This window comes from Symphodus melops (genome assembly GCF_947650265.1).
Source record: "Symphodus melops genome assembly, chromosome: 12".
In the NCBI taxonomy this organism is placed as follows: domain Eukaryota; kingdom Metazoa; phylum Chordata; class Actinopteri; order Labriformes; family Labridae; genus Symphodus; species Symphodus melops.
In genome coordinates, this window is record NC_136702.1 from 13,597,588 (window position 1) to 13,621,794 (window position 24,207).

Below are 24,207 nucleotides of genomic sequence, written 5' to 3' on the forward strand. Positions count from 1 at the left end.
GATGTAGTTACACAAGGGCATAAAACATGTAGAACACATTAGAATGATTTGGCGAAAGTCAAGAGGCACTTGATTCTTTTCACGCTGAAACTGTCTGACCACTTTGGCAGCTGCTGAATCACTGTAGTCCCACCTGAAGCAAGACATTTCAAAAGGAAATGTTTTTATGAAGGACAAAATCATCTTTTTTAACCCTGAAATCAGAACATTATAATACTCTACCAATTCAAATATGGTTTTTATATTGTCAGAACCTTCATTCAGGAATGTTCCTGTTGAATTTCAGTGTCTTTGTTGTCGGTTAATGGGAGTTGTGTGCCTTTTCTTTTAGAATCTCATCATCTTGTTGTGTTTGTTTCTTAAGGGTATTTGGATCCCAGAGGGTGAAACAGTGAAGATTCCAGTAGCTATTAAAATCCTAAACGAGGCCACAGGACCCAAGGCTAACGTGGAGTTCATGGACGTGAGTATCCTGAAAATTCAAAATAAATCAAAAAACAACCAGTTTCTTTTTTTTTCATTTGATAGTTTTCCACTGGCTGGAAATTGTAAACAGTTAAACAAAACCATGAAGGCTTTCTTATTGTATGGTATATTAAATGGTGATGTCAAATGAGTCCAGTGTATACATCAGGGGAACAAATTCTACTTTTTTATAGTAATGTAACATAGTAATGTTAGGATATCAGAATTTGAACAAATTAAAGTGTCATTAATTTGTTGCAATCTAAGCTCAGAGCCCAAAGACACCAGAGCTGAAACCGTTAAGGGGCCCTTAAGACCCCTCCAGATTCACACATACTCTATCCAATGCTCGCAGCGGAGTGCACCAGGCCCCATTTATAAAACATTCACAGCTCGGCTTGGAAAGTGTGGAAAAAAAAAAATCAAAATTATTACCCTGTGATGATGCAATGCAGATGAAATAACCCCCATCAACACACGCACGCACGCACGCACACACACACGCACACACATATTGAAAGTGACCCAATTGCACTCATGTTTTGCACTTAGTTTGACAGTCTAAAAAGGAGAGTTTTGGAGCATTAGCGTTTCTATTTTTATCAGGACATCTTTGATGAAAATCCTACGCGTGTTTAATTTAATGTTCTATGTGCTGGGAGAGCTTGTCTGACATATGAGGGCAACATATCTGCAATGATAGGTCAACGTGTAGGGAGACAACAGATGGTGATGTCAGGTTATCCCATAATAAGGGAGAGAGATGTAGATCTATACAGATTGCAGAAAGTGCATCTACGCAGAGTAAGTGATAAGGTGTTATACCCAAATGAATCCCAGACAGAATGAATATTCATCCTCTGCTATAACAACCCACTCATTGTATTTTATCTCCCCTATAACGTGGGAACTTAGTAAGGAAAACAATAATTTTAACCAGGACATCTTTTATTGATTCAAACTAGATTCTTTCTCTAAAGAAGTAGTTCATTAGACTTTGCTTGAACTGCTTTCATGGCAACACTCTACTCAGCTGTTATAACATAAATTTAACTAAACATTTCACTGATGGTGAACGTGATCTCTGAAATCACTGCAGTACCAGGTTTTCTGCTGGTCACTGCCGTAGTTAGTCACAATTTCTTCTTTACTTTCACTGCCCTTCAGCTCTGTTTGGTTTTGACTGCTTGGAGATTCTTCTATTTAGTAGCCTAGAGCTTATTATCTGTGATCTTATAATCTTGTCTTATCTGTGATAAGAGTAATACCTCCAAACGCTGCATCCTCAGTAGCATCTTCTAAGGAGATATGGTATGTGAGATCATAAAATGCAGTAATTGTCCTATCAGAATTGTGAATTAAAAACAGCAACTTTATATGCCCTGATAAAAAAAAAAATAATAATTGTGTGTGTTTGTGTATAACATGACAGAAAGCCAGATTCTCAACCACAGCTCCCAGTGGAACGTTCACCCAGATGGGTTGTGTGACAAGACAAGATGTGCATGCAAAGCTACGGATTGCTTATTTACATGGCGTGTTGGGCATCTTTACGGTGACAGTTTGGATGCAAAGTAGATGAGTCGAGTAGACATCTGCATGAGATATCGTTCCCTTTCTATACAGGAAGATATAGTGTTTACACGTTAGACTGCATTACTGGTGGCAATGTCTAATCTTAGTGACACTCTGTGGGTTTACACATGCAAAAATCGTATACACAAATATCAGGAAGTCATGCTGTTCAATTATCACTTATGGGTCTCCATGCATGTATGGTGGTGATCGTCTGCACTAAACCTGTCCTGGGTCTGTGTTTGAATGCCTTGGACGTTTCTGGGCGGGGAGTTGATGCGTTTGCTTCAACCAATGACGAATGTGTGTTTGGGAGAGGATAAAAAATCATCAATTAGATGCCATTCAAACCGGTGAATATGGCTGATGAGGACAAAGCAGATTAAAGCTCTTTCCAAAAATGAGTGTGAACCTAAATTGGCTTTAACCAGCAGAGTTGTCCTGCTTTCAGTTGGACAGGCAGGTGTCGAACACCAGCATTTAACTAAACTCAACTTTAACTTTATATGTCCTCAGAAGGCGATTTGTTGTTAACTTTTTCTAGCATTAGCTTTTCCATTATGGCAAATGTAATATTCTCAGGTAGCTTTCAGTGGAAGTACAAGCAGTAGACCAACAAGTCCTGCACTGGGCGAGCGCTAACTGATGAGGATGGTAGGGGAGCCAATCAGAATGTTACAAGCTGCAACAAACAATGCCAGTGACTTTACCTTTGAAATTCATGTTAAAATCTTAGACTAACTAAAAGTCGAATTCTTGAAGTCCAACAAACACGCTTGGATAATGCAGCTGAGGTTAGATTTTACTCTTGCTCGTTTACCCCTCAATGTGCCCCTTCCTAACATAGGCATTCTAAGCGTGCTCCACAATTCCTGTGCTTAGCTTTGTCTACGGAAGTTAAGAGAATAAAAATGTGACAAAAAAGTGGAAGAGAAAACTAGATGAAGTTATCAACATGGCATAGATTGTGTAGTACAAGGTAGAAAGAGAGAATTATCCAAATTTGCCATTTGCTACATGGTTTGTCAATTGTTTGGCAGGTTGACATAGTAGGTCAACCAGAAGAAGGTCCAATAGTAACTAGCTTACACCTTCCATAGCGTAGTCAGACATACTTCTCTCATTAACCAAATTTCCCATTTGTTACTAGGACAAGGACAAGCAATACAATAGCTTTACAGTCAAACTTTTACAGTTTTGACTTTGACTAAATGTATGATACTGACTACTCTTTGAACTTGAAGAAAACAGCAGGAGATAAGTTGCCGATTATCATATAACCACGGAGGGGATATTTCAGTGGACTAATTTTATGTTTTAACAGTTTCTTATCGAGTGATACCTTAGTACAAATTCATCCAGTTCCACAGTCTTCCGTTATTGACTGCAGAGCAGCTGGGGGCTCAGCTTCTGCTCCAGGTAGCATCAATGGAAGTTAGAGGGGGAGAGGAGAGTGCCATTCATTTACTCTAACTGTCCATATTTTCCCAGCTGGACTGGGAATTCTGACTGGTGACCTTCTAGCTACAGGCCACACTCACTTGCCACTGGCTGTTTGAAGAATGTCACAGAGGATTGATTATCCTTTAGCCTGTGTAGATGTGTGTGTGTGTGTGTGTGTGTGTGTGTGTGTGTGTGTGTGTGTGTGTTATGAAGAGTACCAACTCTGTTCCCTTAGGGCATTGAGAATATGAAGGCTTCTCCTTCCTAACAGAGCTAGAATGTCCCTTAAAGCAAAGGCAACTCGCTCCAAAGCAAAGTCCACACTTAAACTGAAAAGCATGTACGTATGCATGTGTGTTTGTGAGAGCATGTAATCATAATATTAGCTGCAGGGAAACGGGGCATGCTTCAGTATTGTATTCCTTTTCAAAGCCAAACTTCTGCTGAAGGCTTGTTTTCACTGGAGCAGGATAAACACTTGTGGTCTGTCCTTGGAAATCGCATTTAGAACTACCGTTTCCCCTGTGTACCAAGATTATCTCCTGCTCTTTTCATTGAGGTTTCGCTCACTAATTATTCGACACAAGTACGAAAATACAAAGAGCACCGACATTAACTCAAAACCACATACGCATACAATAGAAATGAAGAGTAAACTTCTTTCATGAAAAAGTGTTACCGTGTCCAAAAACAAAAATAAATCCTGCTGGAATGTTTCACGTATCGTCTCATTTATGCTTGTTATTTTCTTAATGACGAAATAAGGGTTTACTACAGAGCCACAGATTCATTTATATTGCTTTTTGGGACATCAGGGGCCCCTTAGTTTACACCAAAAATGAATGAAGACAGTATAATGCATCTCACCATTTTTAACTTAATTGCATAGAGTTTAAATAAAAAAAAGGCTAATTTGTTGAATGTTTCATGAAGGAGATCGGGGTGTGATTTGTTGTAGCCTACCTGTACATTCAAATTCGTAATGGTCATATTTCCACAATTTCATTTAACATACTAAAAAGGAACTATCAGTTTTATATCCACTTAAGCTAACCCCTAACAGCCTTATTTGAAACCTAGATATTTGAAAATATCTGTGTACATCAGTTCTATTACGATATCACTAACACACATTTGTAGGCCACACTACATCAAATGGGTCTTGTTCTGCAGTCAAACTAGTCAGACATGTCGCAAACAAACTTTGGACTGATTTAACCTCATTATACCTCGACTGTGTCTCCTGTCGTCAATCCCCATCTCAAGCACATAAGCAGGCGCTAGTAAGTGCAAGTACACATTGTGCGAGTGGTGTGATACATGGGCTTGGTTGTAGCTCTCTGTCAGTGATCAGTAAACCTCCACACAGTGTGTAGCTTCTCAACACACACACACAAGTTGCATATTTATGTGTCTTGGTTTGCTGCATCGTTGCATCGTTAAACAATAACAGCTGAAAGTCTATTTTTAGCTTTGGTAGTTTCTGTGTCTTTTAAATGATACATCTGTGTATGCTGCAATTGTATGCTTTATTGCAGACTAATATTGATGTACACAGTAGCTCTCGTTCTAGATACGTCAAATAATATCATTTACATTTAGCAAGTTTGGGCTTTATAAATAACGTCCCGGAGAAGCTTCTTCATATGTACATATATTATAGACTTCATTTCTGTTCCCCTGTAAATCACACCGACAGTGTTGTGAAGCAGTGAGTCACTTTGATGTTAAGGTTTTGAACAAGATCCGCTATTTCCGACTTCATTGAGCCTTACAGTCCACTTCAAGAGAAACATCCTCCTTGAACAGAAAAAGGAGTCGATGAAGTCATTGCCAGTTTGTCGGGTATTTGAACCTATGATCTGGCATTTGGCTTTTGGGACTGCCTCTGTGTACTGCCTGTCAGCACCTGTGTCCAGTCTAACTTGAAGCTGTTTGTTGGTACTGACCTTATTTCCTCCTGTCTAGATCCTTGCCTGTGTGGTAACCCCTGACTCTCTCTCTGTATGTTGCTTTGGATATAGGTGTCTGTTAAAAGAAATTGTTAGATTGTAACTACTTGATATTGCAGAATAAAACACAAAGAATATGGTGCTTAACTACAAAATGATAGGCTTCCTGCAAGGGGTTTAACCAAATGTCCCTAATGCTGAATCTATCAAACAGACTGGACAATAGCAAGACGGCATAACCCAATTGGGGGTCCGACAGAGAACACTGAGACTTTGTGTAAACTGTAGAACAGACAAGTTTAATAATCTCTGTGCATCCGTTGAATAGAGTTCACAACATACGTCACAAATTCCCTCCAGCTTTAGATTCCTCTATACATGGCATGGAGAATCATATTACCTTTACTCTTTGAATGTCAAGCATCTATTTAAAACAATCTCTCATTACACCACTAACTGAGTCAGTACCTTTTGCTTCAGAGACATTCCATATGATATAAGTTTCTTCAAGTATGGTCAGAGCTTCTCAGAATAGATTGTAGTCTGCTGACATCAAGATCATTTCTACAGAGTGTACCCAAACTGAACAAATATACAGAAAATCACTTTCTTGTTCTACATATGCAAATAAAAACTGTTGAGTTTTTGACAAAGTCAGCTGAACAAAAGGAGCTTCATCATCTTCCGTTGTATGTGTCGTACATTAAATGGTACCCAAACCCTTCCCACCCACATGCCTCAGTGTTAATCTGTCTCGTTCAGGAGGCCCTGATCATGGCTAGCATGGAGCATCCCCACTTGGTCCGCCTGCTGGGCGTCTGCCTGAGTCCCACCATCCAGCTGGTCACACAACTGATGCCTCATGGATGCCTGCTCGACTATGTCCACGAGCACAAGGACAACATCGGATCCCAGCTGTTGCTCAACTGGTGTGTCCAGATTGCAAAGGTAAGATTGCAAGCAGTTGCTTTTAAGTTGTTGTACGCTCTGTTTGCTTGGTTAGTTTTGCAATTGTCTGGATGCTCTGCTGGATATCTGCCTGGTGCGTGGATTGAATCCTGATTCGTTAACCCTGATGTTGTTTCGTTACTTTTGCAACTTTTTTTCATCATTGGATCATCCTTACTGATTGTTGCTTTATTTTGCTCCTTGACTTTTGCATCAAACAGTTAAGATGTAAAAAGGTGGAAAGCCCTTATAGAATCTTTTAGACGATATATTCGGCAGATTGTGGATCCACAACAGTAGAGTGAGAAATTGCTTTTAAAACTTTGCTTGTATTTGGCCAATTTTGCAAGAGTCAGTCTTTAATGAGTCATTATTGACCGTTGTTTCCTGACCTCACTTTTTAACAGTTTTTCCATCTTTCCCTACTTTACAGACAAAAGTTATGTCCTTTTTTCAAATCTTTGTGTGCCTTATAGAGTATTACTATTACTTAATCTTTGCCTAAAATATAAATAGCAGTGCTTTCTTTAGTTTAGATGAAATGCGATTTAACTTATATACTTTAAAAAAGATGCTCTGAATACCAAGTGGACCATAACATTGCTTTAAACAGAGAAAGTAGACGTCTGTGTCCATGTCTACAAAATGACTTCAAGTCAGACACAAGACTCAGATATTAGGTGAGGTCTGTGAATGTGTGGAGGATTCAAGCCCAGACAGTGATACCCTTTGCCTGCCTCTCTGGAGAGCCAAAGTAAATAATTCAAGGCCTTGCTCGACTTTGGTGGGGGAAGTATTGAGTGCAGGGAGCTCAGTGTTACAGGATCATGGGTGCTGGACTGCATGATAATTTGTTTTAATCTAGTCTTCAATATAAATAGGTGACAGATACCAGTGGCGCTGCCAGGATTACATTTCACGCACAAGATCCATTCCAGTGTGTATAGGACACCTATATCTTTGAGGTTCCCACATGCACATACACGATCAAAGTGACTGAGAGAGCAAGGGAGAGAGAGATTGACGGCGCCCTGACACTACGTATACAACACCTAAACTTGGATTAACTACAAGTAGACACATGGCAATAAAAACCAGCTGCAGCTAATAACGAGAGCAATGTACTGCAGTATTATTCTGTGTCCCATTAAAGCTAATACACAAAAAGTAAAAGTCTGTATTTTGCCTGAATCTGACTGTCAAATTAAATGTGTTGCAGCCACACACCCCTTTTTTTTTTTTTTTTTTTTTTTTTTAAGGTTTATTTTTTGGCCTTTATGCCTTTATTGATAGTGAAGGACAGTGGATAGAGTCGGAAACAGGCAGAGAGCAGGGAGGGACATGCGGGAAGGTGGCCACAGGCCGGACGCGAACCCGGGCCGCCCGCGCGAGGAGCAAGGCCTCGCTGCATGGGGCGCGCGCACTGCCGCTGCGCCACCGGCGCCCCAGCCACACACCATTTTAAACTCAGCTATTACTGTATGAAGTCAATGTCACGAAGCTGAGTCAACACCTACACACAATGTTGGCTGCTGTGTGGGGAAAACATCCGGTTTACCATGGACTAGCCGGCTAAGGTAAAAAAATTTACCAGCTCACGTAATAAACGTGATTTAGCATTCCTTATTTTATAGGTCAGCGCCTATTATTACTGGTTATCTTACACCAATCACAAGTCTTCAAATGTATTTTGGCCATGAAGATGGTGAGTGAACACAGCCAAAGAAAAGTAAATAAATGCACATTAAAAACAGAATCTGTAGTTGTAACAGTTCAGTTTCTGTTGAAAAAAGTCATCATATAATAATATTTTATATTATAAGGAAATCTATGGACAGGGCGCACAGGATTATGGCTGGCAGCGCTGACAGACACACATAACCCAATGATGTTCCTTTCTCTAAGTCTTCCTACTGAATGTGTAAGGTTTCGATACAAACTACCACAAAACCTCGACAGAGGTGAACCAACATCTCTGACAAAGTAAAAACATCACCATAGCATATGCTGCGATTGACGAATTGCTGAGGAATTACACACAGAGGAATAAGTAATGGGCTAAAAAGGGAAGAGGTGCAGAATAAAAAATGACTCTGCAATCAGTGCAGCCCCAGATTTAATATCTTAGACAAATGTTTCTGTTGCCTTTTTTTGGCTAAACTGTAGAAAGCTTTTTCTCCAGTGATGCTGCATGAGAAAATATTAACGCATCAATAAAAAGTGTTTTTCATACATTTATATTAAGGCAACGGGAGCATGCAATGTGTCTTGCCACATTGAGAAACTCTACCATACTGTGCAACACAAATACTTGCACAGTATGAAATTCATCACACAAATTATTTTGTGGAAAATGGATGTAGACAGGTCATATATACACATGAACAAATATTTGCCCACTGTGAACAGTTGTCAACATGGAGGGATGCATAATTCATAGAGGCTATATGATGATTTATTATTCAACAGAGTGTGTTTCAAGCATGTTTCTTTATATTTTTTTTATAATAATTGGCTGCAGCTCCCTTGGTATTCACACCGTCCACATGGGCTATTGGTTAATAAGTTTGAGGTCAATATAAATGACCAACAGTTGACCTTATGCACCAAGCTATCTTCTAAAGTGCTGACTGGTTACAGGAACATGATGAAAAAAAATGAATAAACTGTGGTAAATTGAAAATGACTTTATCGTCACTGTATTGTGAGCGAACAACGCGTTTCGCCTGTAGCTTCTGCTTGCTGAGCTTTAAGTTGTTATTTCAAGTATAGTGTATAAAAGAAATTCCACTACATGTCTATAAACCCCACGAAAGAACAATAAAATAAAGAGTAGAATAAAAAGTAAGTATGGGATCTTTGAGTATGTAAATAAACAACAGAAGATATAAGGACTTAAAAAGGACATTCTCTGAAAAACCTTCATGTTCGTTGGCACCCTTAGCCTTTGTTAATTACGTCATCAATAACCCCACCTGTTGTATAAGCAATAACTCATCCCACACAAGGCTGTAACACCTATAATCTGCAGATTATTTTCCCTTTTTTCCCCCCAATAATAGACATATACATTGCCCCTGCAGTATCTTATAGCACTCCCAAGGCTCTGACAAGTGACAGGCTTCCCCTCTGTGAGGCGACACCCCTGTGGCCCTCCCTCTCTGTCATGGCCACCGTCACAGCCATAGATTATTAATGGAGTGATCCGTCAGGAGAGTCATACTAATGAGCAGATTCATTAGAGGTGCGAGGCATGCAGGGCTGTGGTGCCACAAGATTTCTCTTTTTTTCCTAGTTTGATCTTTCCATATCTTTCTACTATAGCTCACTATATCACTTTCTCCTCATTATGTCTGCTTGCTCTTAGACACCAGCTATGTGGTCCTCTTGTTCATATGAAGTCTTGTGAGGCTGTAGGAATATCTAAATGATAAACCGCAAAAGCATGAATGGAAACGGTAACGTGAATGGTCAACAAGGTGACTTATACACCGTGGTTTTTTTTTATTACAGAAGGATTTAATGTAGCAAGCTTAAAGGCATGGTTATTTTTTTTAATTGTAAAGGTGGTGTCATTTTGGATTGCTATACCAGTACAAACATACTACAGCCTGTAACTATTAGTCTAACGCACCAAAAATCACAGAACGGAAGAACCTATAATTGGGGCAACGTCACTCTTAAAAGAAAACATTTTCCATGTACGTCATCCAGCTGTCAACAAGCTGTAAATGAATATGAACATGCCCTTATCCTGAATGCTCTTTGTAATGATAAACACTTAGTCACATTAGTAAGAATTACGATGCGTTACCTTCCTCTTTTTTTACTACTGCAATAGATGGATGCCTTTACTTGTGAGTCTTAACTGTTTAACCATGTGGCAGTCCAGGTTTCTGTCTGAGAATGGAGTAGAAACATTTGAGTTCCACATATTAGCTGATAAAACAGTGATTCAATTAAACCATCATTTACGGAAGGAATATTGGCGCAGTTCTGACGGTCACTTCAATTGTGAAAGGTTAAGATATTCAAACCCACACACTTAACAAGTTTGATGCAGCTGTTTTCAGTCCTACAATGCTGAGTACATGTAAGATGACTTTGCTTGTGCTGTAGCTTATTTATAGATTAGGTGTAAAATAATCACTGCCCACTGTCTGTAGCATCTGTGGAATTACTTTTTGTATAACTTTTGTACAAACATATGCTCACAAGAGCATGAACAGTAACTTTGTAGCTGGCTTTGTTTAAGTGTTTATACAGAGCAAAGTTCTTACATTGGCACAACGTTACATTGACATTCATCATGGATAATGCTTGAATTTCCCTCGGGATCAATAAAGTATCTAATCTATCTATCTATCTATCTATCTATCTATCTATCAAATGCCAAATAATTAATCTTTTTAACCATGTGTGTCCTTTTGAGGTATGTATGAATCTGTTGTGTGTCATTCCTCCCTGATTTAGGATTTGAAACGCCAGGAGACTTATAAAACATGATTCTATATGTTGAATATGTGTTAACCCAACACATTCCTCCTTTGCTTTAAAGGGAAACCTACTGACCTACTACCTGATAGATTTTCAAGTAGTTATTTGTTTTTCTGCAAACTGTTGAGTTTCAGATTGTTTCAAATGTATGATATACCTTCTAATGTATACATTCTATGAAGAAATCATGGAGCAGACAGTGGGTTATCTTTGTGGTTTATTTCGGCTGAGGTCACATGAACACAATCATTGACAATCGCTACAGCTGTCAAAGTTTCTCTTTGAACAGACTTGCTTTTATGCTAGAAGGTAAATCCCCCAAATTCTTTTCTATTCTGAGTAAATCTTTATAAGGCTTGAAGACGACATCGCCTTTACTCGTAAATGTCAGACATATACTTTTGTAATAAAAGAAACCTACCTTCTACCGCCTCTTTATTTAGAGATCTGGATTGCTTCCAAGTCAGGTATTGCATATCTGAACGGATGTCCATGTCTGTACACATTTGGTAGGAGGGTCCCACAGTGTGTAGCACAGGGTGATTTCTCTGTGTAAACCAGACAGGCAAACATGTCTCTCTCTGACTCATTACAGACATCTCCAGGGTTCCAATGAAAACTCAGACCGCCCCTATTCCCACTCTACTTTGTTCATTCTCCTTGTCCAGCCTCTGCTTGTACATATTTTAGTCTCTGATTCCACATAGAAAATACCATTGTTTCACAACAATGTTCATATCTCAGTGCTTTAACCTAAGCATTTATTAGGCTATCACTATTTTCTAGTCAGTAATAAGGCAGAGATGACTCATAGTGATGTGAACCACTGGCTGCTACTTCTTTTTCCCGTTTCCCGGTGTCCACCTTATGAACACTGTTTGGAAATAGAAAACTCTGTCGTTGTTTAAAGATGGAAAATGATTGACATTTTTACAGTGCTGGTGGGCAGGCCCATGTTGCTCATTTGTTGATTCTTGTTTGGATTGTAACAATTCCAAGGTTCCATTTCGTCCCTTTTTTGTGTCAATTTTGGCACGGCGAAAGTTAAAAAAAAGGATCTTTTGGCACTGATTTTTATTAAGGTATTAACCATACATTAACTGCTGGAACAAAAAATGCTCAAAATTTCATGAAATGTATTGAAAAGTAAACGTGTAAATGTGATGGTGTGATCTAGTCCATCAGTTTGCTCCAGCTATTTAACATTATTTTGAACGACTTAAATTCTAACTCCTCTTTAGTTTCTAACTGATTGTGCATATTGGTGTAATCTACTATCAGAATTTGAATCCACCTGTACTGGCAGATAGCATGCCTGCTCCAACGTTGCATGTTAGCACACAGAGCCAGGGGTAGATCACAGGACTGAAGCCTTTGATTCCAGCAACCCTTAGAAATGTCAACAAGTGTCCGCCCATCTCCCCTCCCCTCTCAGTATCTCTCTCTCTCTAGCTGCCTACCTCATTTTCATTTCCAAACTAATTAAATCGGAAGCTTTTTTTGGTGGCCGTCTTTCATGACTGCATATGTAAGTGTATGATTTAATGTTAGCAGCCAGAATACCTCCTCTCCCCTGGGTAAATATCAGCCTGAAAGGCCTGTTTGATATATGCCAGCAGCTTCATTCCTTTTTCATCTGCTGTAATTCTCATCAAAGCTAGGACTGGTGAGAGAGAACACATTGATTTTTTTTTGTTTGTTGGAATGTTTATTTTACGGTGAAAGTGGTACTAAAGCACAATGTACAGTATCATCTTTGACATGTTGTTGAAGTTGTAAGGGATTGAAAATTATCATAACCAATATCCTGTCAGATGAAAATACAATCAGTGATGGGATTCTTGGTCTGAATTTAAACTGGTAAGGGGTAAAATAAGATCTTAAATTTATAGTCTTAACCTGAAAGTGTTTCATGGCATATCTTACAGCAGGTTTAAATTAGTCAACATGGAACAAGCAAAGAAAACACTTAATGAAAAAACTTTAATGAATCTGAACTGAAGCGGTTTTGAACTGACATCACAATCTGCAGACTTTTGGTAACAACTATTGACAGTGTATTAAGATTGACAACACGTCCCCACATCCTTTCATTGCACACAAATTAAGCTCTTGGGATGGGTCCCCGTGTACTTTTAACTTCAGCTAAACTGGGACAGTCAGATGTGTACTTGCAGGAATACATTTGACACTAGATCAAACTTGATTGCTCGGACCTGCACAGTCCAAAGCAAAAGTAATTCTTGCAAAGCAAAAACTCGGTGACTCTTGTGGAGGTGAGCGTTATATTTACTTTACCTCCTCGACTCTGTCGTTCTGATGCACCTAACACTGCAGGAGCCACATTGGTCAAGAGGGCTGTCAATCATAGCATTATACCTGTTATACTTTGGAGCATCAGATTAACTAATGTAAATTGAACTTCTCAGAGAAAGTAACACTTTGACATATAAAAGCACGATAAGAACTAATACAAACTGTTACATTTATAGTTTCAGCCATAAACTATAGTGTACGTTTATCTGTTAGCATGGAAGAAGCATTCTTTGAGATCTATGATGCAGCCCGTCAACAGGACTGGTTTGAGTTGTTTTTGTCTTCACTTTTAGGAGTGTCATGTTTTTAAGGTTTCTTTAACGTCTGTATGCGAAGCCAATTCTTTGTTACTCCTCCCATCAGCCTGGTCTTGTAAGATCAAGACAGCAGCCTTCATAGAAAGGCCGTCTTTGAGTCTAGCTTGGCTTTTTTGCCACCTTTACTTTTACTATAAAGAAATGAATCAATCAATCTTCTACTGTATAGCACCAATTCATAAATATCTCATAACATTTCACAAAAAGAGCAAATCTAGACTGTACTTTTTGTTGAAAAAATAATCACCCGTTTCACGTTTATAATCTTTAATAACCTTTTTAAAAAGGTACTGCTTCTTTTCAGATGTATGGTTTGCAATTAGAGTAAAACAGAGGCATTTGATATGTTGATCCCCTTCTTTTTTTATTTCTAATTTATCAAAGATTCTATTTGTTTTATGAAACATGTCAAGCATCCAAGACCTTCCAAAGTAAGTACTTTTGACCTTCTGCGCCACTATGTTTACTGTGTGGAAGATGCAAATCTCTTCTTTCATGTTTCTGTGTCTGAATAAGAGTGACAAGGTAAAGCATTACCAGGTTCCATTCATGTCTCCTCACCTTAAAGAGGACATATTATACCTATTTTTTCACCTTTCCAAACCGTCCCCTGTGTGCTGTGCTTTGGTCCAAATATAACATGAATCAAGCACCAGAGGACGTTTGTGACCCTGTATAAACCAGCTCTCTCAGAACAGGTGTGTGTGTCTCTTTAAGTGCAATCAGCGCCCCCTGTTTGTCCCGGTGGACATTACTCTGTAGAGAGAATAAAAATGACAGGCCTGTGCAAAAGTTTTGCTCTAGGCTGGAGGTGGAGTCCATGGGTGGAGATACCAGGGGAGGAGAGGGTATTTTCTTATTAGAATCCAACTTGTGATGTCACAAACTGAGAACATTTGAAACTGGGCATTTTCCTCAGTGTTGTGAGACTTGTGCAAACCACAAACAAAGGATTTATGGATGAATTAATTCCAAATATTGTGGGTCGGTTGACACTCAGGTTACCCAAATAAATGTTGAAAAACACTGTAAAAGTGGATTTTCATAATATGTCCATTTTAATATATCCTCAGTGGTTTTCTCCTGTCCCTTAATTAACCTGATTTGCTTTCACTGCCACAATCATGTTTTTTTAGTTGCAATGAACATTGTGACCTCACTGAACAGGAGCCTGTCAGTGATTGTGAAAGGTTCTACTCAGACATCTTCCATCAGGCTAAAAAAAGGACACTTATCCTCCTATGCTGTGGTTAAGTAAAGAAATATGACAAATAGGATGATGTAGGATGGCGAATACACATTTGAACACCATAAACTTAGAGATAAATGTTATGCTTAGACAAGCTGATTGAATCCTTATGAGACAGATTTGAGTAAATTCTCTATCACTTTTAAAAGACAACGTGGAGATTCAGCAGCATGTTACACCATTGTCCAAACAACACGCGAGCAGTGGTTGTTGGCAGGATTGCACGCTCGCTGTCCACTCTGCATCAATTAAATAATTGACTATTTGCTCTTTGAATTTCAGTTTCACCTTGCAAACAGTGACATCCAGTGCTTTTGTATTTAAAGTGGACAAACTGATGTGTGGTACAGATTTGTATTGACAAGCTTATGACTTGAATCACAACCCCCAAAGGCTCATCAATGAACATGTCACTATGAGCCGATTTAAGTTTTTCTCCGTCGTTGACCGAAGGCAAAGCAAAACATTTTCAACATGAACGTGGGTATAACGCACCAATATCTCCACTTTGTTAAACAAGCTGTGTTAGGTGAGAAAAGCGAGTTGCAGTGCCATGCAGAGCCCTCTTCTTATTTGTTCCTTGTCCATGTTTACACGATCAACAGAGCCAAAAGTGGAGTCAAGGTAAAAACTTAGTGACACGCAGTTATGAGACTCCAATCGGAAGCAACTGAATCAGCGGTGCAAGCTGTTAGGAAAGGCTTTTAGACTCCGACCCACATTTGACACAAACACACTTCAGTGAACTCTCTGTAAAACCTGGAACACACCGTTACACTTTTAAAGTCACGCACCTGCTTTTCAACCTGGATTCTCATTTTGTTTAAAAAGCTGCATTTTCGAAAGCCAGTCTGTAAATGTCACCCTTTCATTAGCTGTTCTCTCACCGCTTTCGCCCTGCAATTTTAAACATGATGCATTTTGTTCACCTCCACTAAAGAAGCCCTCTCTGAAAACCTTCATTTGATTAATAATGGATCAATTGCTAAACAACCATCCAAGATCAAAAATAAAAAAAAGAAGAAAATTTATCATCGCACAATATCTTGATTTAATAATTCAGTTGTAAATGAGCTTAGGTTGAAGTTGTCAATGGCTTTCTGCTAACCCAAGATACACAGGCATCCATCCTTTAAACTCGTCTACCTTTACACAGCCTTTGATACTGGATATCAGCTGTCTTAGATTGTTGCATTCATGTGTAATTCTCATTTGCTTCTGAGTTTTTCAGTGCCCCACTTACAGCATGTGCTACATTCTTCCTCGTAAACTAGCCCCTGAGCAATTTGTATACAGACTTGCTGTTTTTTTTTTTTTTAACAAAGATGATCCTCAACTGTATGCTGCTTAAAACCTGGAACCAGAAATGTATTATTAACGATAGCTCTTCATGAATGTGTAAGTGAATGAACGTTACGTTGCAAAAGTAGCCTGCAGTTGATGACCCAGTATTATAAATAATTATTGTACGCTGCATTATTAATAGCTTATGTTGTGTATGGCTAAGTGCCTGAAATGTAAGAGAATGATTAACATGGTATTTGTACCCAGGGTTCAATATCCAGGGTTTTTTTTTTCCGATTCTCAGCTAAACAAAGATGAAACTGACCTTAGGTAACAAACTCCCTTTCAGAGACTCTCAATATCCTATTAATCTTAAGGTACGAGCTTTAGTTATTATCGGTAATCATGACTCTCAAATGGACCGATTAAAAGCAAGCTGAGACTGAATTGAGAACTTTGATTTGCCAGATCATTTTCCAAACTTCAGGTAAGTTTATGTTCTGCAGTGAGAAATAGGATACAAGCCCCTGCTCTTAGAGAGGTTGTAGAGCTTAGAGATCCAGACAAAGCTTAGGATAATGTCTGATACTTTGTGTTAAAGAAGAAGTCCGTCGAGAGGTTTCAGTTCTCTTATCCCTTTTGGACACCATTCTTTCAGGTCATTCCTGGAAAAGAACAAGATTGCAAAACACTGTATGTGGAACACATCTATTTGTAGCTTGGACTGACTGAGAATTACCTGGGACTTTAAATTGTCTTTTTTATTCTTAGAAATTGTTGATTGTGGAAATACATTTATGTTGTGAAACTGGAATGGCTTCTGAATGCAAAAGCAAAAACCTCAAGGTACCAGACAGATGGATGGTCACCACAATGGACAGAAGGATACACAACAACTATTAGACCTGCACTGACTCATGGTTGCCATGTTGTCAGTCAAAAACGCACACAAGAAGAATACACTCTCTCTCTGTCTCTCTCTGGCTCACTCCGCACACAGACACACACACACGCACAAACACACACACACAGTGACACAATTTCAACAGTGTCTGGCTGAGTGGAGATGGATGAGGCCACGTAGGGCAGTCAGGAAAATGGATGACTGCAGGCAGCCAACACAATGGATGAGACTGGCAGCTCAGGGAGACGGGGCTACACTAATAAGTGGCACACACACACACACACACACACACACACACACACACACACACACACACAGAAATAGGGATTAGGTATTCAAAGTGACAAACAAATGATTTACATTAAACATGAACATGTAATTTGTTGGTTTATGTTCACAAATAGTGTGTAATCCTTGGACCAGACAAGAAGTGACCTCCTGTGTTGGAAAAATAAAGCTAATGTGGACGTGAAAAAAAAAAAGCTATTATTTGTGTGTCCACTTGAGGCCCCATAGGTCACATACACACGTTATTCGAAAAAGATCGTTTTTAATGCAGAAATGAACATGTTAACAGCCTGGTTCAAAAAATGATATTGGTACTCTAATGGGCACACACTGTACTGGGGATGATTTTCTTGATGACACATCCGTTCTGATTTCATGAACGATATGAGTTATCTAATAAGGTGCGCTGCTGACCTGATTGACAGGTAAGCGCAGTTTAGCGGTTTGACAGGACAGTTAAAAGCTTCCTCCGCTCCAGCTCTCAGCCTGTCGTCAGGTTGACTAAAAGTGAGGCTGAGGCAGGATTTCTAGCAAGGCGACAGCTGCCTATAAGCCTCCAGAGCACCCGACAGTAACAGCCTATTGCCTATTGGTCAAACAAGCAAACAAGCCACAGCCCCCCCTAAAACACAAACACAGATGTATTAGGCATGTTTGTTGTATTCCTTCACTTCCTCTTTTAGTGTCAAACTACAGATGTTCTCCCTGCTTCTTCAGATTTTCTCTGAGGGTTGTCATGAGCTCAGAGGCTGAGTTTGAACTATGTATCTTTATCCACTGCTTTATGTCAAGTCTTTGCCCCATATGTCTTTCCTTCACGACTCATTACAGATCAGGTTCACCATCTGATTTCATATTTGTTTCCCGGAGTAGGCAGATACACTGATACTCACATTTCTACAAAGAGAGATCAGATCTCAGTGAATGCGAGTGTGTGTGTGTGTGTGTGTGTGTGTGAGTGCGTGCGTGCGTGTAGGTGTGTGTGTGTGTGTGTGTGTGTGTGTGTGTGTGTGTGTGTGTGTGTGTGTGTGTGTGCGTGCGTGTAGGTGTCTGTGTGTGTGCACACTCATAAAGTAAGCTTTTTTTTCCTTCTTTTTTTTAAGCGTATTGGACCTACCCAAGAGCCTGCCAAGTCATGAAAAGATTTTGCACTTTAAAATCAATTGACTCATTTGCACAGTTTTAATTGTTATTGATTACCCTTGAGTACCAATCTAACGATTAGTTCAAGATCAAGGATGCATTTAAGTGGAGCAATAAGGCTCTTTTCCCTTTAAACAAGCCTCTTCATTAGCCTCTATTTTTTAGTTTTCTGGACTGGGCAGCTTCAGCAGGATATATTGTGTTTAGACCCTTTTCTATAATTGTAGGCAGACAGGATGGAGACTGCCATTAAATATATTTCTGCAACAGCAACATGACCAAGTTCAGATTGTATGTTGACCTGTCATTTTTGGAGCTTTTTTTTTTTTTTTAAACCGCTTTCCCTGACATGAGTTAATACTAATGCAACTGATACATAGTGCTCAATGTCAGTTGATGTAATAAGCTTTAAGTATATTATTGCCATCTTTAAAGGTCAAATGTTGCTCTCCTTTTCAACAAGTTTATATTTGTTCCATGGATCCGCAAAACAAGTCAAAGTACACTATATTGCGTTGTGTTTTGGATTTCATGCACCATGCCAGGTTGTTCACAGCAGAAAAGCAGACTTAGAGGGCAGAGCAATCACCTAGTTGTGGGAGTGTCACCCACCTGGAGGAGGGGTTACTGCCCTTTGTGATGTCATGAAGGGAACATTTTCCCAATGGCCTGTTTGAGAACACATCTTCTGAAAAGTCCAGCAGGCAAAGGTGGAGGATGGCATTTAATCGTAACGTATAGGTTTATAGACAAGGACCCATGGTTAAGTTTTGCATTATATGTTTCTTACAAGACAACTTTTAAGAGCAAGAGTTTTAATTTAACTGAGGTAAAGAATTGAGCTTGATTAGGTTTTAATGTAAAAACAGAAATAGACGTTATTTTTTTTCTTTTAATGATATGAATTCTATATAGTGGACACTTTTCATTTAACACCTGCTCTTTGTCCAATATATACATGTATATGATATATTTCAGGTTGCAGATGGATCCAATTCATACAACAATTTTATAACTTCCTTCATAAAAATAGGCCCATATGTAAATTATGTAAAACAAATTTTTACTATTTGCTTATTTGATAAATGACCATTCTTACGTTTATGCAACATCTTGTTATGTTTGTTACATTATGTTTGTTAGAATGCAAAGACACGGTAGATTGTTATAATGGATGACTAATGTTGCGGCAGCTGCTAATATGGTATTATTGTGAGATCAAACTATTTTGTTGAATTCTTGGACTTTAATGTGGGTGGCTAATGCAGTTTTATGTATTTCTGTATGTGCTACCTTTAATATTCATATAAACATATGTTTTATAAACTAAATGTCGTTTAAAGCCTTGATAGTTTTGTTGCGTTTGTTCAGGCTGCTGGTGCTATCACTGGTAGATAGCTTGTCATCTCTTAGCCATGTAGGCGGAAGGCCAAAGCTGCGACAGCTTGGACCCACTTCACTTTCAATTAGTCGCCTGCCACTGTAGATGCCTGCTCACCAGCCTCTCTGGAACTGACCCAAACCCTGTGTGTGTGTATGAAACAATGAGCGACCAAGTGTGTGTGAAGTGGATGTTAATGGAAATTTAGTATGTAAACAGGATTTGTTTGAGTCTTTCATTGAGTCTATGCATTCCTTTTTGGCGGATTTATGAATGATTGGTATGTGTGCGTTAACAGTGTGAAGATCTTTGCTCGAGGCTTACCTCCACATTAGGCCTTGCGTGCCGCGTTCCGGCAGTGCAACCAATTTGCTTTGTCCTATGACACAGACCCTTCCCCATTGGGTCTGTTTGTGGAGTGCGAGTGCAGTGTGGCAGTCATAAGCAGCTGTCCTCACAGGTTCACAAAATCACAGTGAGAACTACAAGATCACATGAGAAGAATGTTCAAACATGTTTTGTCATTTTGAGGTTGATTTGCTTTTCGTTTAGATGTAATATTGATTAAACGATAGGATACCATTGTAACCGTCATGTTCTTTTGTGCTGTGCTCATGATGGATTAATGTTGGGTCTTTGTAACAAAACAAAAAGTAAGGTCTTTTACTGGCTTTTTGTTGTGTCATTGCTATATTACAGTTGGTGTTATCCAAATAAAGTTTGAGTGATTAATTGGGAGTGATGGGGAGTCAGTTTGTATAGTGCTTTATTTTGAAATTGAATAGATGCTCTGTTTATTTCAATGTCTGACTTCCTGATCTACTTTGGTCATCTTGACTATTGCTGGCAGGGGGGGTTGTCGAAAATAGACTTGGTGCGTATTTGGGGTGGAACAAAGCAGAGTGGTGCTGCTGGCATGCTCTGGTGCATGCTGTTGAAACACAAGCATTGACTGGAGAGATTGCTTATTGGTCATGCTGGCCTGCTTGAAAACTCACCTCTCCGCGTTGCCAGTCATCTGCCTGACCATTGACTAAAGCAGTTTGGGCAAAACATAGTTCATTATGAAGGGAGTTCGGTGGTTGCTAATACAAACTAACTTAAATCATGTTTTAAAGCACCAATAGAATAACTTTGGTACCAAGCTTTTTATTGTAATATAGTTGTTCACATTTAGTCAATAAACAACTGCTCTATTAATCCATCAGTTACGGATGTATAAAACTGTAACAAGAAAAAATAAATAAAAAGGGACGTCAAATGTCTGATACGTTCAAAGATTTTAGAAGGTTTTAACAAAGAAAGACTAAATACTAAACATGACACCTGAAAAATGATCCAGAGGAGCCCTACCACACCAATAGACCCACTGTATTACTCATTATAGAATAATAGAATAAATATATGTTCAACCATTTCTCAACACATACAACACTGTACAGCACAGGCAGGTTAATAAGGAAACTGTTTTCCCCCTCTCTAATGCCATGAAATACAGATTCCATATTCATGGCTATACGTTTACGTTAAGACAAGGACATTGTCAATAGAAAACTGTGGTAATTACTTCATTAATTACACTGCCCTCATTTGCATAAAAGTTAGTTTAGCATGTCATGTTTATTGTAGCAAGACATTTTGCATTTAAATGCCTCTAGTTTGTTTTTGTTTTTTGGGTTTTTTTTGTAATTGAAATAATCTCAAAGCCATGACCATGATTTTACATAATTGTGATCTGTTTTTAACTACTTTTGGTCAAACACACCCCAGAAAGCTCTTGATAGACTGTTTGTTTTGTTCATTTCTTAACATCAACCTGATGCAGAAACATTTCAGCAGTGTAATGATGCACTTAACTTACATGAAAGAGGAAAACAGTGAGGGGAGAAAAGCAATCAAAGTGAAGTACAAGTAACATGCCATTAAACCTTTTAATGATCTCCACCTCTCCATATTGCGTTTCACTGCAATTAGCAATAAAATACTTAAAGGGTGTGGACTCATGATGTAGCGGTTGGAGTGCAGGTCAAGTTCTACGGTCATGCATACGGACATGCACCATCTGTTATATTCTGTGGTGTCTGACTCATACTGAGGGCATGGTTACTTATGTGCTGTGGCCCTACTTTGCAATTTCTTCCTTCTCTGTTCCTTTTCTGCGAGCAAGACACGCTACAGGGTGTGAGTCAGAGATGAGTTTGACTTGGGTGTCTATTTTTTAACTTCATTTAAATGATTTTTTTCATAGTTTATCTGAGTTTATTTTAGACATACATAACTCTTAAAACCACACAAATAAAGTTAGATTAATTCTTTTTTTCTTTTCACAATGAAGCCGTGTAAATGTCAAATTATGCATTTAAATGTTGTAAATTGGGCAAGTGTCATTGAGAAATACTTGATCATCAACTCCATTAATTCAGTTGTGGAGTGTTTGTCATACTAAAATATGATCACAGAAACATCTGCACTATTTTATTTATTTATTTTGTGGGGAGGGATTGTGTTTATTGTAAAGTATATTCTTCTGAATAACGTTTGATTTTGTTGAATGATGTTTTTCTGCAGTATCAGAGAATGATAGATCACATTTAATAGTCATAGCTCACCACCACAACTTGTAAAAGTGTTTGTGCTTTTTAATTAACATTAAATGGGCTATACCACATAGTACAGCGTGAACGATGAACATAACCTACTCTGACTTTGTCTCCAATGCTAATACAAAATCTGCTTATCTCAACCGAACTTTGTTGGCATACAAATGTGTGTGTTTGAGTCAAATTTGAATTGTGTCTTATTAGGAAAGCAAATCGTTTGCTCTTTCACATTCCTTGTCCTTACCCAGTCCTGCACCCCTGTGCCTGTGGACCCTGCTCATGCAGATTCATATCCAAACATATCGGAAAAGCCAAAACGGCAAGTTGTGAAAGCTCGCTACTTTTTTTTTTTTTCTTTTCAACTTCTCCATGCATGCCCTCTGGAATTGTCACAGCTCAAGGTTGTTTTGGAGTGTCATCGGTATCATCTGAAAAATTAAGCAAATTGGACAAAACGAGAAAAAAAAAAAAGTCTCTCCCATTTGTCCATATCAGGGCAAACAGTTGAGCATTGTTGCAGCGCTTATCATGGCCAAGACAGGATCCTTTTATTATAATATGGCTTTTGTTATACATATCGATGAGACACAGACACGACTCGCAATCCCTTTGGCTAGCTGAGGTTGGCTGCAAATGCCTCACAGACGCACACTCGTGCTTAGACACGCCAAACATCCCAAATCTCAGTAGAAAAGTTGTACACTGTTGATAGTAGCTTCCTGTCCTAAGGCTATCCAAGGCCTCCCATAACAAAACAAAAAAAACTTATATAGCCAAACTCACAAAAGTACCTGTGTGCACACAGACAAGAAACCATACTAATACATTTTTTAAATATATGCATACACTTCCTATCCTCTGGGAACTTGAGAGGCTATGTGCATTATTTACTGGAAGTACAGGCGACACCAGCAAACTCAGACTGAGGAAACACCGTCTCTGAACTCTAGGAACAGACAAAGTAGTTCTATTCTTACTTGCAGACATGTTGTATATATGTTTTTTTTTTCTGAGTATCTGGCAAGCGTTTTCACCAGGAGACACCCATAGAGATAAAAATTAAATAAACTAACATCCCTTTACCTGGAAGCATTTCTATGTTTTGCCTGATGGGTTTGTTCATGATATAAAAACACATTCTCTTACTTTCCTCCACATGTTTCAATGTCATTGGGCAAGACTCTGAACCCAAATCTGTCCTTTGTTCGTATGCCGGTACCTCACTTGTAGGCCCATCATCATGTGCTTCTTGCCGATACGTGTATCGATGCAGATTTCACACATTTTACCCCTTCTCTCAATCGGAAGGTCGAGTGTATGATCCCTAGCTCCTGTGAGCAACACGTCTGGTGTGTCCTTGGGCAAGACATCCGCCCCATCCAACCAGCTCAGGAGCGCCTGCTAATTCAAGTGGTCACGTGACACCAAAATATTACACATAATACAAAAAAAACAGAGTGACAACCGGGAGGACTATTTTACTAAAAATGAAAGAATATTGTATTTGCATGTATCAATATCTCTGGCATTATAAATATTTGGGGTTACTTTTAGGATCTCTAAGGGCTTAAATTTATGAGTTTTAAGTTGTAGTTGAAGTGCTTTACCATTTATACCGAACTATTGAAAAACTTATTGTGTTTTCAGGATGAGTTGAATGTGTGAATGCAGCAGGATCTAATCAGGCTGATTCACCTTGAGTGGTGACGTTAATTCCCCGAGAACCATAACACGACCATACACTGTATGTAATAAACCAGTACAATCTACTTCACGTTCACATTCTTAAATTGCTGCATTACCTTTTCTGTTGACCAGTTCGTCTCCACTCTTTTGTTGATATTG

The 24,207-nt window shown here is 38.9% G+C and overlaps 1 protein-coding gene across 2 annotated transcripts in view; it reads left to right on the plus strand.

Annotated features, from left to right (window-relative positions):
- erbb4b (erb-b2 receptor tyrosine kinase 4b) overlaps nucleotides 1-24,207 on the plus strand; it is a 308,590-nt gene that overhangs the window by 251,765 nt on the left and 32,618 nt on the right. Inside the window, exons 19-20 of one of the 2 annotated variants that reach the window (XM_079357754.1) lie at nucleotides 365-463; nucleotides 6,198-6,383. In XM_079357754.1, the coding sequence (XP_079213880.1) occupies nucleotides 365-463; nucleotides 6,198-6,383 (285 nt within the window). The remainder of the gene's footprint in view (nucleotides 1-364; nucleotides 464-6,197; nucleotides 6,384-24,207) is intronic. The other variant, XM_079357755.1, reaches the window with a different exon arrangement.